Here is a 12248-nt window from a genome sequence, read left to right on the forward strand (position 1 = left end):
ACAATGCATAAAGAAATCTGAGGTTTCTCATCCTGACATTTTGCAGGCTGCCTAGCAACTGCAACAGAGGGAGAGGAAAAAAACTCCTGACCTAGGGAAAAGAAACAAGCGCTTGCCTCCCATCTGTTCCAGATGCAGGCCAAAGGATTTAATCTACTGCAACAAAGTTCCTCTAAAAAGAGTTGCTTTTGATTACCTAATCTCAGATACAGATTTTTCTCTCTTAGAGAAGTAGATGTTTAAAACCAACTGCTGTAAATGACACAGGTGCTGTAGCAGGTTACATGCTGAAGCAGGTAGTGTGCCAGTTTAATCTTTTCCATCATGAGTCAATCTCTGGCATATTTGCAACATTTCAATAGTAGAGGGGGCATCCTTAGTAGCTCACTTAACTTTGTTAGAAGAGAATCTGCTGACTCAATGCCAACATGCAAATCTCAATCTCTATGGTAAATTAATTTATTTAATATATTGCCTGGGTTAAGTTTCAGGAAATGCTGACAGTCTCTTTAACTGCTTCAAAATTGATTTCAAACCTTGTTGAATACCAGTATTTGTAGCATTCAGAGCTTTGCTTTTGAGTAAATTAAAAAGATACCCTCTGTCTCCAAATATGTCTTTCTAACTTGGGCAATACACAGTTCAAATGGGAGGGTTTGCATACAGAAAGGGAGGGAGGAGGTGATTTGTCACTCCTGATGGATGATTCTCCCTCCTAGGCCTATTCAGCATTTATCTGTGTAGGGTTGAATCAATGACGAGTCTGACTGTAATCTGCTGGAAGTTGTAATTAGGAAAATTAAGTAATGATTCTTGTCAAGGCTGACAAGTTGATGTATTTCAGTGTCAGAACTGTGATTTGCGAAGCAAGCAGCTCTCTCAACCACCTCTTAAGAAGCTGTTGGGTTTTGGGGGGTTTTTTCCCCCTTTTTTTTACTTTCTGCTAATTTTTCAAAGCAAAATTGGTGCGGTTTAGGATTTTGCTCCTTCCATTTTTGTCAAGCAGATTGTACCAGTTAGAACTGTAACAACCTGAGCATTGGAGCATTTGGTCCTACATGTCACAATAAGTGTTAAATCATTCATATTTAAGGTAATGCCCAGTTTGGAAATTTGTTTATCTATGTCATTTTCAAGATGGTGCAAGTTTTTCTCAGCACAATACATAAATCCTCATGTTCTCCACCCACTGCTGTCCTGCAAGCCATGAACTTATATATGTTTAGCTAATTTGTGTGATGCACTTTTATAATTGAAAAGCCTTGGGCTATTTTGGGCAGCTGGCAGGTGCTGTACACTTTGCTGGCAGCTTTCAAATTATACTGGTTTGAAGAAAAGCAGTGTCAAAGAGCAACATTCATATCATTGTATGGAAACATAAATCTCTTCCCTTTTCTCACAATTTTTGGGTTTTGCCACATTTGCTAATGATCATAGACATTTCTGAGGTTTTGTCCTCCACATCTCAGTTTTTCTTCCTGCTTTTAACCTGCAGTGTAGTCAGAATGCTGAAACTTTATGACATGGTGATAATTTCCTTAGCAACAGCGTTGTCAGCAATGCAGGTTTGTGATTTTTAACTGTAGGATTCAGCCTAGGGCTGGATTTGCTGGGTTGCAGGAGACTTTCCAGCACTCGGCTCAGAGGTCTGTTTCTGGGTAAGTATCCACACCTTCTCTCCTGGTGTGCCTACTTTTAGCAGCTGCAGACATCCCCTTACATGCTAGATGATGTAGAGGGATTTAAACAGAACAGAGGGTTTTGAAAGCAGGTACTGGGGTCAGAGGATAAAAATAATTTCTCTCAAGTATTCTGAAGAGTAGACTAGATTTACAGTTGTCTAGTTGTCTTTATTCTCCTGTAACCAGACAGGAAGCAGAAGTCCCTTGATGACCAAGTTCAGGCTAGTTTGCTATGCCATTTTTTCCAGTTATTTCTGTTGCTGGCTGACTTCAGTAGCTGCATAAACCTTCAAGTTTGTATTTGCCCCTTCCGGAGTCCTGTGATATCTGAGAGCTCCTTGGAGCACACTGCTACCACTGATACCCAAACCAGGATCTTTGTGTCAAAAAGTGTTGCAGCTGTTCAGTAAAGTTAGGTATTTGCTCCACTTAACTATCTTGAATGGTTTAGTTGCATATTATCCTTTTCCATCCTCTCATATCCCTGATGGTAGGACAGAGACAGAGGACACCCTAGAGATCCCTTCCAGATCTGTTTTCTGTGAATGTCCCTTCTTGAAGACTGATGCTTCTCTCACTGTGTTTCATTAGATGGGATATTCGTAACTGCTGTTGCCCCTAAGGAGACAGAATAGTGATGTTATCTGCTGGCGGGCAAAGCAAGGAGTCTCTCTTGAAGAAGCCAAAAGTTAACACTTTGAGATGCATCTGAGAAGCTTTTAAAATTGCTGATTTTGACCCGAGTGATCCCAAAGAATAATTAAAGAAACTGATAAACCACTGAGAATAGGTGATCCTGATTGCTGGATTTGGATTGTCAGAAAAAAACAACAGTAGCAGCTAACCTCTGACTATTGGAGATTAATGTATAAGCCACTTGAACACTGCAGTCATACACTTTTAAGATTATACGCAGGATTGATCTTCTGCTACTGCTTATTGAATTACTCACTGCTAAATTCAATGTGGAATTAAAGCACGGGGAGAATCAAAATAAGAGAAAAGAAGTGGAGTTTTTTGTTGTTTATTTTGATTGCATTACTTATACATCTCTTAGAGTATATGTGGAGCTGAGGTTCTTAGCTCTCAAAATGTTTGTAGCATTATCTGTTTTATCAAGTAAGCTATAAGGTATCTATCTGCCTGTAAAGTGGTCTTTGTCAGGGCAGAGAAGGCAGTTAGCTGACAGACAGATTTCAACATGGAACAACCTGAGTGGATTGTGCTGCCAATTGGCCTAATCAAGATAGGAGGCTGTGAGGGCAAAAGGCATTTTTTACACACACATACCTAACCTGTCTGGCCCAAAATCGCATCTCCTAAGCAGGACATTATAGAATATTACTAGTGGATAAATGACATTGCCTTTTCTAATATATCTTTTTCAGTAGCTGTGTTGAAATGCCTTTTGAAAAGAGCAGTTGCACTGATAATTTGCCATGTGAGTGCTGCTCAAAAGCATTATGTCTCCTTGAAAGAAAAAAAAAAAGATGAAAAAAAAAAAAAAAAAAACACTGCCCAAGGACTTGTGCGGCTGTCCTCCCCCAGACAGTCAGTGGGACATGTGTACGAGAGGAGTGTCACCAAACTCCTGGTTTCTGGAACATTTCAACCCAAAACAGCCAGCGGCAGAGTGACCGCCTGTGTAAAGAGTTCCTCCTTTGCCTGAGTCACCGAGAGCTTGATTGCCAATGCATCCGAGGGTTCAGAAGCTGTTCCTTGTCATCTCCTATCTAGGGATTCTGGTATTTGGAGTTTTGTCATTTCCCACAGGAATGAATCTTGACACTTAACTATGTCTTGAATGAAATGCAGCAGCCTCCCCATATGCTAATTGAGCGATGTGTCTGCCAAGGGAGACTGGCAAATGCTGACAAAACAGCGATGTAAGTAGTGGTGTGATGTTGTGTCCAACAAATGCAGAAGAAAAAAAAACCCTTCCTGTATACCAAGTGTTTTCATTTGATGCCTTGAGAATTGTTCTGGTTTGGTTGTTATTTTGTGACAGCTGAAAAATCCATGGCTCTTCAGCTTGACAGCTAGAAATATCACCATTCTATAAAAATGCCTTTTTTCTCTTTCTGAAAATGAGAAATGCTTTTAAAATTGTTTCTATAGTCTCCAGAATGTTTAATGAGAATATACTGAATTAATTGTCAAGCATCACATCTAATATGAAAATTTGTGCTCCTCTGATCTGTGCTTTTATTTTAGATTTGCAGATTTTATCAGGGGGATGCTGAAGTTTATACTACTGCTGCTTTTATCTGGAGCAACATTAGCATCAACCTGGTTCACTCTCACCTGTCTAACTAGTGTCACTCATCTGCCTTTAACCACAGGTAATGACAATGATTTTAATTCCTGTTATTTACAAATGGTATTGGATGCAAATATTTGTAGTCTCTAATTATGTTATAACCTGGTTAGGTATCTTTAGTAATACAGTAATTTTACCAAGACAAAAAAAAAAAAAAAAAAAAAAGAGGTTTAGAAAACTTGTTGAATCTGACATATCTTTACCAGCTTTGAATAACTTCATAAAAAGATTAAAAATAATGAAACTCAATAATAAGAACCCAGAAGATGCATTTGAAATTGATTTTGGGACTGATTTTTTTTTTTCTGTTTTGGGTGTTTTGGAATAACAGAGGTGAGAAAAATCACATGAAAGGGAGTAGCCTTGCGCCTAAGAAACAGTGACATGTCTGGCAATTTAGGGTTTTGAAACTTACATTAATTATTGGAAACATGTGGTGCAGTTCAAGCCAAGGTGACCCATAGTATTTTCAGCCATCTAAATCTATCCCTGCACTGTGCTGTCCTCTCTTTTTGCACCTGCATGCAGGTTCAGGGAACTGTTCCAGCCCAAAATTAACTCAGCCCGTGCCTCAAAAAGACAGGTAAAAAAGCTGTTGGCAGGAGTGGGGGAAAAGCTCAGAGGTCTACTCAAGCTGCCAGCAAGCTGTACCCTAATTGCAAATTAGCACTGCTTAGTCCTTCAAAATCTGTCCTTCACCTTACTATCTGCACCAAAGGATTGATCCACCCATGATTCCAAGACCTTCAACAGAGTAATGATTTACAGTAAAACTAAACCATTGAGATTTTTAAAAATATTGAAGAATTCTGTAAATCCATTTTAAATAAAGTGCCATCTTTGTTATAGGGAAGTTTACGCATTATAGGAGAAATTAAAATTGTGTTTTCCCATTTTTTAATAAAGAGTTTGGTGTGGAGAGTAGTATATAAAGTACTGGTTCACTCAAATTAACTTTGAGTTTCAGTAAATGTCCTTGGTGTGTTGCATTATGTAAACTAAAGTGGGTACAGCAAATTGAAATACATGATCAGTTCAGGAGAAACACCATCTGGGTGGATAGGTCAAACCTTGTGATTTATCTTGAAATTTCAACTATTTAAAAAAAAAAATCTGCTTAAATAAAACATAATTTAATCAATAAACAAAAATCAATAAACAAATCAAATTTCATGGTAGCTATTGTCATATGAAATGGCTACACTTTTCCAGCAAATCTAAAATAAATGCAATAAAAGCTTATTTCTTGTGCTTGCCTGCTTCATCACTACAAGCCTGCAGTAATGTAAATTTTCACAGTAACTGTATCCTCTGAATTGATGCAGCAAGCCAAACACATAAATGTCCCTTCAAGTCTATGCATAAGAATGAAGCCAAGAGGTTTCAAGAGGTGAAAGTCATTATGTGTGTATTCACCAATGATCCAAAACAAAACTAGTGGAGCTCTGTCTCTGATTTTATTTTTTTTTTTTTGTAAAGAACTCGGCATGCAACATAGGTTCTAGAAGAATTCTTAACTTGTTTACAGCATGTAGGTGCATTATGGTGTTTTTTTTAGAAAGGTGATCCACTGGCAGGACATAAAAGTATGTAAGGTATTTGAGGTTTGACATAAAGTATCCTAAACTAGCATCCCTTGATAAAAATTTAGGGATTAGATTGTTCTTTTCATGCAGTTATTGTTTCTTTTAAAATGGATGATTCCTTAGTTTGAGTTGTAAATTAAATTTTAGAGTTTTCTGTCTGTGCTGTTCTTATATATGTCACTGTAAATGTTGAACCCTTTTCTATAAAACACAAGCTTGTTTTGAATAGAAATGCCAGCAATATGGTACATTCTTCAAAAAAAGGCAATCTAAGCATCAGGGCCCAATGTGCAGCCACCAAATAAGATCTCTTTTTTCTTCTGTGGCATAATGTTTAAACTTCATAGATAGGCGGGGGCAGGAGGGGTTCATATCAGCCTTTTCTCATTAAAGTTCATATAAAATAAATGCACCCATTCAATTTAGATCCTTGTACACAGAAAAACAGTGGTATATCTTTATGAAATATGCTGTTATGGATGAAAACACACAAGCTATTTAAGCTAATTTATAGGACTTCATGCTAGATTATTCCTCAATGTAATGATGCAATATCATGATGACCTCCACATTCCACAGTAATTGGGAGAAACGGTACATTTGAATTGATTTGGATGATTTTTCCCCTTCTTTTAATTAAAAGTTTGAGATGTAGAGTATATCGAAATATAAATGTAGGTCAGATGCAGGCCATTGGCTGGCAGCTTTGGGAAGTGATTTGAGATAGCTGGTTGAGGTGAAAGTCATTCTGCTTACTCAGTGGACTTCCAGGTAGTTATCCTCTGTGTGTATTTATAGAGCTGGAAAATATGCAAAACAAAAGCATTGTGGGCTTTTTCTTTTGTTTTTTTGTGTGGTTTTTTGTTTTTGGTTTTTTTTTTGGAAGTGGTTCATGTAATGCTTTGTATCCCAGAGCATCCTTCCAGGCATCACTGAACACCTGCTGCGGAGCAGGGATTGTTGTGCTATTGAGGGCAATAGGATTTGATGTTGCTAGAAAGCTAATAGACTCTCCAGCTTCTTTGTGTCCTGTGCCAAAGAGCACAAATGTTAGGCTTGGTGGTGCCACAGAACCAGAGATGGATCTCAGTCCACACATTCAGCCTTATTCAAACACTGAGGCAGAGCAAGAAGGGTTCAAGCCAGACTATTGTGGAAACTTGTGGGGCTGTACATTTGATCTTACAAGGAGGTTTTCCCTTCTAACCATGTAGCTCCCATTTTGTCCGGGACTTTCCCCTCCTCTCTTGCCTTACTTCCAATGTTGTTCTGTTGAGCAAGTCAGACATTTTCCTACAAAACCACAAGTGTTGCCATCTTCAACAATACCTGGAAACTGCTAAAAATATCCACATGACCTGATGTACTGCTGGTACAGGTAAAAAAGAGTTTTTCTGTGGGAAAGGACAGTTATTTTCATGACAAAGCAAGACACCTCGTGGGATTCTTTGTACTGGCTGTTGTGCTTTGAGCCCAGAGGTCAACTGAGCACCACATAATTGTTTGCTCACCCCTTGTCCCTGAGGAATGGGAAGGAGAAAATAAAGCAAAAAGCTCAGGAATTGAGATGAGGACAGGGAAGGGTGATTCACCCATTACAGTCAAAGGCCAAAGAGACTCATTAGGGGAAGAAAAAGAACATGAATTTAATTCCGACACTAATAACAACAACTAACAGACAGAGCAGTGCAGCGAGAAGCATTACCACATCTTAAAAACACCTTCCCCCACCCCTTCCTTCTTCCCAGGCTTAGCTTTGCTCCCAATTTCTCTACCTCCTCCCCCCCAGTGGTGCAGGGGGCAGTGAGTAGGGGTTACGGTCAGTCCTGCTGCCCCTTCCTCCTCAGGAGGAGGACTCCTTGCATTCTTCCCCTGCTCCAGCGTGGGGTCCCTTGCACAGGAGACAGTCCTCCACAAACTTTTTCCACCATGAGTCCTTCCCACGAGCTTCAGCATTTCCCAAGCTGCTCCTGTGTATTAGAGTCCTCTCAGTGCTGAGAGTTCTTTGGGCGCAGCCCCGTGCTCCGGCGTGGGGTCCTCCACGGGCTGCAGGTCGGCATCTGCTCCACCAGTGACCTCCATGGGTGCAGGGCACAGCCAGCCCTCTCACCACGGGTGCAGGGGGGTCTCTGCTCTGGTGCACCTTCCCCCTCATCCTCCTTTCTTCCACTGAGCTCAGTGTTTGCAAAGGTGTTTCCTTCACAACTCTTAACTCCTCCTCCCAGGTTCCCCTTCTTAAATACATTAGCACTATTTGTCTTGGCCTTGGCCAGAGACGAGTCTGACTTGGAGCTGGGGAAGTTCCAAGAAGCCTCTCACAGGGGCCATTGCTGTAGCCCCCTCCCCTCCCCCAAAAACCCCACCACACACAAACCCAGCACACTGGCCCAAGTGTTAAGGCAGGCTTAACCCTAGAGATAAAGGCTGGTTGGAGAACATCGTCATTCGCTTCATCTCACCTGACAGCTGCTTTATCCACAAGGGAAGTTTGCATCCATAGGTGGACCTTGCCAGTGGTTCCCCCTGGTCCAAAAATAGTCTTTTCCTTTAGCATGTGGATATTGTGTGGCATCCATGTCCATTCCCCTCTTCTGAAAACCCTCTGCCTGTCTTTCACCTGGTCTCCGGAGTAAGCACTCAGGTAGGAATGTTCGCATGCAGGTAGGCTTCTGAAATGCTGAAAAGATGAGAGAGTTCGGCCAATTACTCACCCTAAAGGAAACGGAAGAAAATCTCTAAAGATTCATTTTAATATACAAACAACCAACTCTCCTCTTTTAATCAGTATTCTTTGTAGCAGTTGTAGTAATGTCTGGTTTAAATATTGGGGGAGGAATTGTATTTGAAAAAATGGTCACAGCAAAATGTTTTTCCTGCACTTGTTTGTGTAATACTCTCCTAATTCCTTGCAAATAGACACGACATCATCTAAAGATATTTCCTACAAAATGTAATTACTTAGAATGAGGACCTTTAATGCAGATATTAAAAATCAATGACTGCTTTGTGTTTTCTTTAAATGATGCTGTTTGGCATTGTTTGTATTGTGTAATGCCTGCATTGCTCTGCTTTATTGTAATATGCTCTGTTTTTTCTCCTGCCACAGAACAAGACAAGTTTTCTGTCACTTGCTGACTTCTTAATGTATGTCCAAAAGATTTTTTATAAAAAGTGTATTTGGAGTCATATGTATGAATTTTCCACACTGCTAGTGTGGAAAAAAAACGAAAGCAAGGCAATAATCATAAGGTGCTATCATAGCTACTATATCATCTGTCTAAAACAGCTCTCATCAGCTAATCACAGTTCTTAAAAACCCTTGATTCTGGAATTGGTTTACATTTTAAGCAAGCTTGAATTTTCTTTTAAGAAATTTTAATTTTAATGTATATTATTTGCATTTTCCAGCAAGTTTCAAAGACAATTTAATGTACACATTGAGCATTAAAATAGTTTTCTCCATTGAATTCCCAATGCAGCTGCTGATCTGTTTCTCTGTGCCAAGTTCATTGTTAGTTTGCTTTGTACTGAACTTCATTATGTGAATTTATGTACAATGGGATACTGTGACCCAAAATAATTGTGTAAGGCATTGTAATGCCAGTTTCAGTATCTTGCCACTTTGTATTGCTGGTAGTGTCTCTGGATACAAATACTAGCATTTTCCAAAAATTGATATGCAATGCTAGTTGCTTGCAGCTCAGCTTGAATGTTTTCAGCATTGCATATCAAGAATATTCTAATATTTATGAGCACATTCAGCAGAATTTTGCTTTACAAAATCTCTTCTAGTGCTGCATGGCAGATACTCTGAATATGATGGCAACTCCATGAGTTGATGAGTATGTTTAGGTTAAGCGGTCTACACTTTATTTTTTAGGTTCAACAGATTGAAGATTATAAGCACATCTGTCTCCCTGTCCTCATTTACAAAGCACAGTATTGAAAAAGAGAGATGTTAATTATTTAATACTGATTGGTTTAGTCTTTGAGTTTAATTTCTTTAATATAAATAAGATTTACTTGATAAATACAAGGCAGAGGGACCCAGAGAATAAAACAATGACCTGAAAACATTTATTTCTCTAGCTTCAGCATTAACCTGCTTATGGCTGTGGGCAAATCATTACCCACACTCCTGTTGTGCTTTTCCCACTCATAAGATGGGAATAATGACCTTTGTCTTCCTGAAGGCTTCTGTAAATCCACAGATTGAATTTTTCTTTAAGCAGTCTTCTAAGTGTTTTATTTAAAAACAGTTGAAAAACCCAGTGCGAAATAGTGTACAGTGCTTGAAATTTGGGAGGAGCATTTCAGGGATGAATATCTATAAACCTGTCAATTTTAAATGTCTATCAATAGCAAGCCTCAAATATTGTATGATTACCAGCACCTCACCCACAGCACACACACCCCCCCCCCCTTTTTTTTTTTTTTTTTTTTTTTTTTTTTTTTTGTTTGGAAGCTCACTCAGTAATTTCTTTGCATTTTAGTTCTCCAGAGTGAGCGCTCTGCTTACAGAGTGAGTTCCACTTGCTTTTCTCATGGGGAGTATATAGAACAAATCCAATTTGATCAGATTTTTGGTTACTTTCATAACTATATCATGAGATAAGAATTTGATCAGTGCATGCTGGGATGGAAATCCAGGCAATGAAACATACTGATGTTATAAATGTGCACTACAGGGACATCCTTCTTCTATTGTGTTTTTTGTTCCTATAAATGAATTACAGTAAAATTTACTATCTTACCTTGAGGGAGTCACATTTCTTATGGAAAAATTAAGGGTGACTTCTTCCATTACTATTTTTACCATGGCCAGTAGCAAGAATTAAATTATAGGAAAGTTTCATTCCACTTTAACAGACTTCAGAGAGTTTAGTATGAACTAACTTTGAATTGTTCAGCTCATTCATGGGGATACTAAAGTACTAAAGTCAATGAAACATGCATCCACATGAGACATTATCCTTTCAGTTTGGCATTTGGGATACTGTTATAATGAGCAATAACAAAATGCCCTAGATCTCTGTAGGTTTTGATTTAAATTGTATGCTGCACCCAAGAGAACATATTCAGTTGTATTTACTTTCCTGTTTATCCATATGAAATTTGTGTGAGTCTTGGCTCAGTTTGTCTGAGAAGAGAACTGTTACAAAATGTACAGAGTTCAAGAGTTTCTGGCAGAAGACTTCGGAAGAAGATACTGTACCACCTGCTTGCACTTGGTACTGCTCTGGAGTATCTGCATTTCCTTTGTAAATTTATCTGCAAAATACTTTTACTTTTTGAAGAAATGGTAATATTTCATATTCTTTGTTAAATATCAGCCAAAATGTACATGCCAAAAGGTTGATAAGAACTGTTTACATCAGTGTAGGTCCTTCCATTAAATTTATTTGAGTTTGGATTGGGCTCTCCAGTTAGGCGTTTAGTGATAGTATAATTTAAGAGTAAATTGCTAAACATGTTGCAGAACATCCTGGGAAGTTCTGGGAACTTGTTTGGATGTCAGAGATACTTGAGACTCCTTCTGCTGTGTTGCAAACTCATCTGGAGACACCCAGTGCATGCTGTTATTTAAATCTCATCCCTGTTCAAATTCCTTTTTTTTTTTTCCTGATTATTTTTTAATTGATATAAAGCTTTTGCCACAGCTTGTGGCTAGGAGGAGGGAAACTCTGCTTCGGGGATATCAGTGTGTATTTGATGAAGACCTGCAGGGGATAAAGAGGAGGAACCTTCCTTCTTACTGCTTTTTCTCCTTTTTGTGCCAAGCTACTGTATCCGCCCTCAGTCCCCAGTTCGTACCTTGCTTCATCTAACTGGTAACATCTCTAGTGCTATTATCAAGGCACATTTCATTCCTTGTTTCCTTCCTAGCCAGGAGGAGAATGAGCGCTGAGGGAATAGCATGGGTTGCCTCACACCTCAAGCATGAACATGACATGACAAAGCCTAGCTTGAGCCTCCTGCTGCGGCAGCTCCAGGCCAGTTCCCCGAAGCAGCTGTGCTTCAGATGAGTGTTTTGCTTTCCTGATCTTTTTGCAGTGGCCAACCTGGGAAATAACTGCTTAATTCATACAAACATCTTTAAAACATGACATTAATCAAAATAGTTTAAAGAAACCCAGCCCGGTTCCATTATTTATTGATGTCCACAGCTGCCACTGTCTCGGGTACATAACTTTGCACATAGTTTGATAGGCAGTTATTTCTTTTTCCTAAGAAAGAGGGATCCTTTTTTACACTAACAGCATGACATGCTTCCCCGGTGTATGCCTATCCAAGCTAGTTGGTTGTTAGGCTTTAGGACATAATGTTACCTTCTTGGTAAATCATGTCTTTTTCTTTTGCTTTTTTGTCAGCAGTTCCATATTCTTATGTTCATTTCCAATGACTGTCATCAAGATTGTCTTAATTGAAAAAACATTTGCTGTAACTTGAGCAGCTGTTCTTCTACAGTATAAAATCATGGTAATTGTTTGTGTTTGTTCAGTGCGAGGTCGCTGTAATGGAAAGTAAATGGTCTCCGTTAATAGGTGGTATTCTCCCTGCTACAGTATCTTGTTGCCCATGAGCTGGAATATGAGCTGTGCTATTTAGTGTGCGAAATAAAAGGTAAAACTGCTTTTGAACCCTTATTTGACTTTTTCC

At 39.0% G+C, this 12248-nt stretch overlaps 1 protein-coding gene across 1 annotated transcript in view; it reads left to right on the plus strand.

Moving 5' to 3' along the window:
- Window positions 1-12248, plus strand: part of SLC49A4 (solute carrier family 49 member 4) — a 51536-nt gene that overhangs the window by 26532 nt on the left and 12756 nt on the right. The window contains exon 6 of the mRNA XM_026852834.1: window positions 3897-4024. Coding sequence (XP_026708635.1) covers window positions 3897-4024 — 128 coding nt within the window. The remainder of the gene's footprint in view (window positions 1-3896; window positions 4025-12248) is intronic.

Source organism: Athene cunicularia (genome assembly GCF_003259725.1).
Source record: "Athene cunicularia isolate RWA chromosome 7 unlocalized genomic scaffold, athCun1 chr7_part1, whole genome shotgun sequence".
NCBI lineage: Eukaryota > Metazoa > Chordata > Aves > Strigiformes > Strigidae > Athene > Athene cunicularia.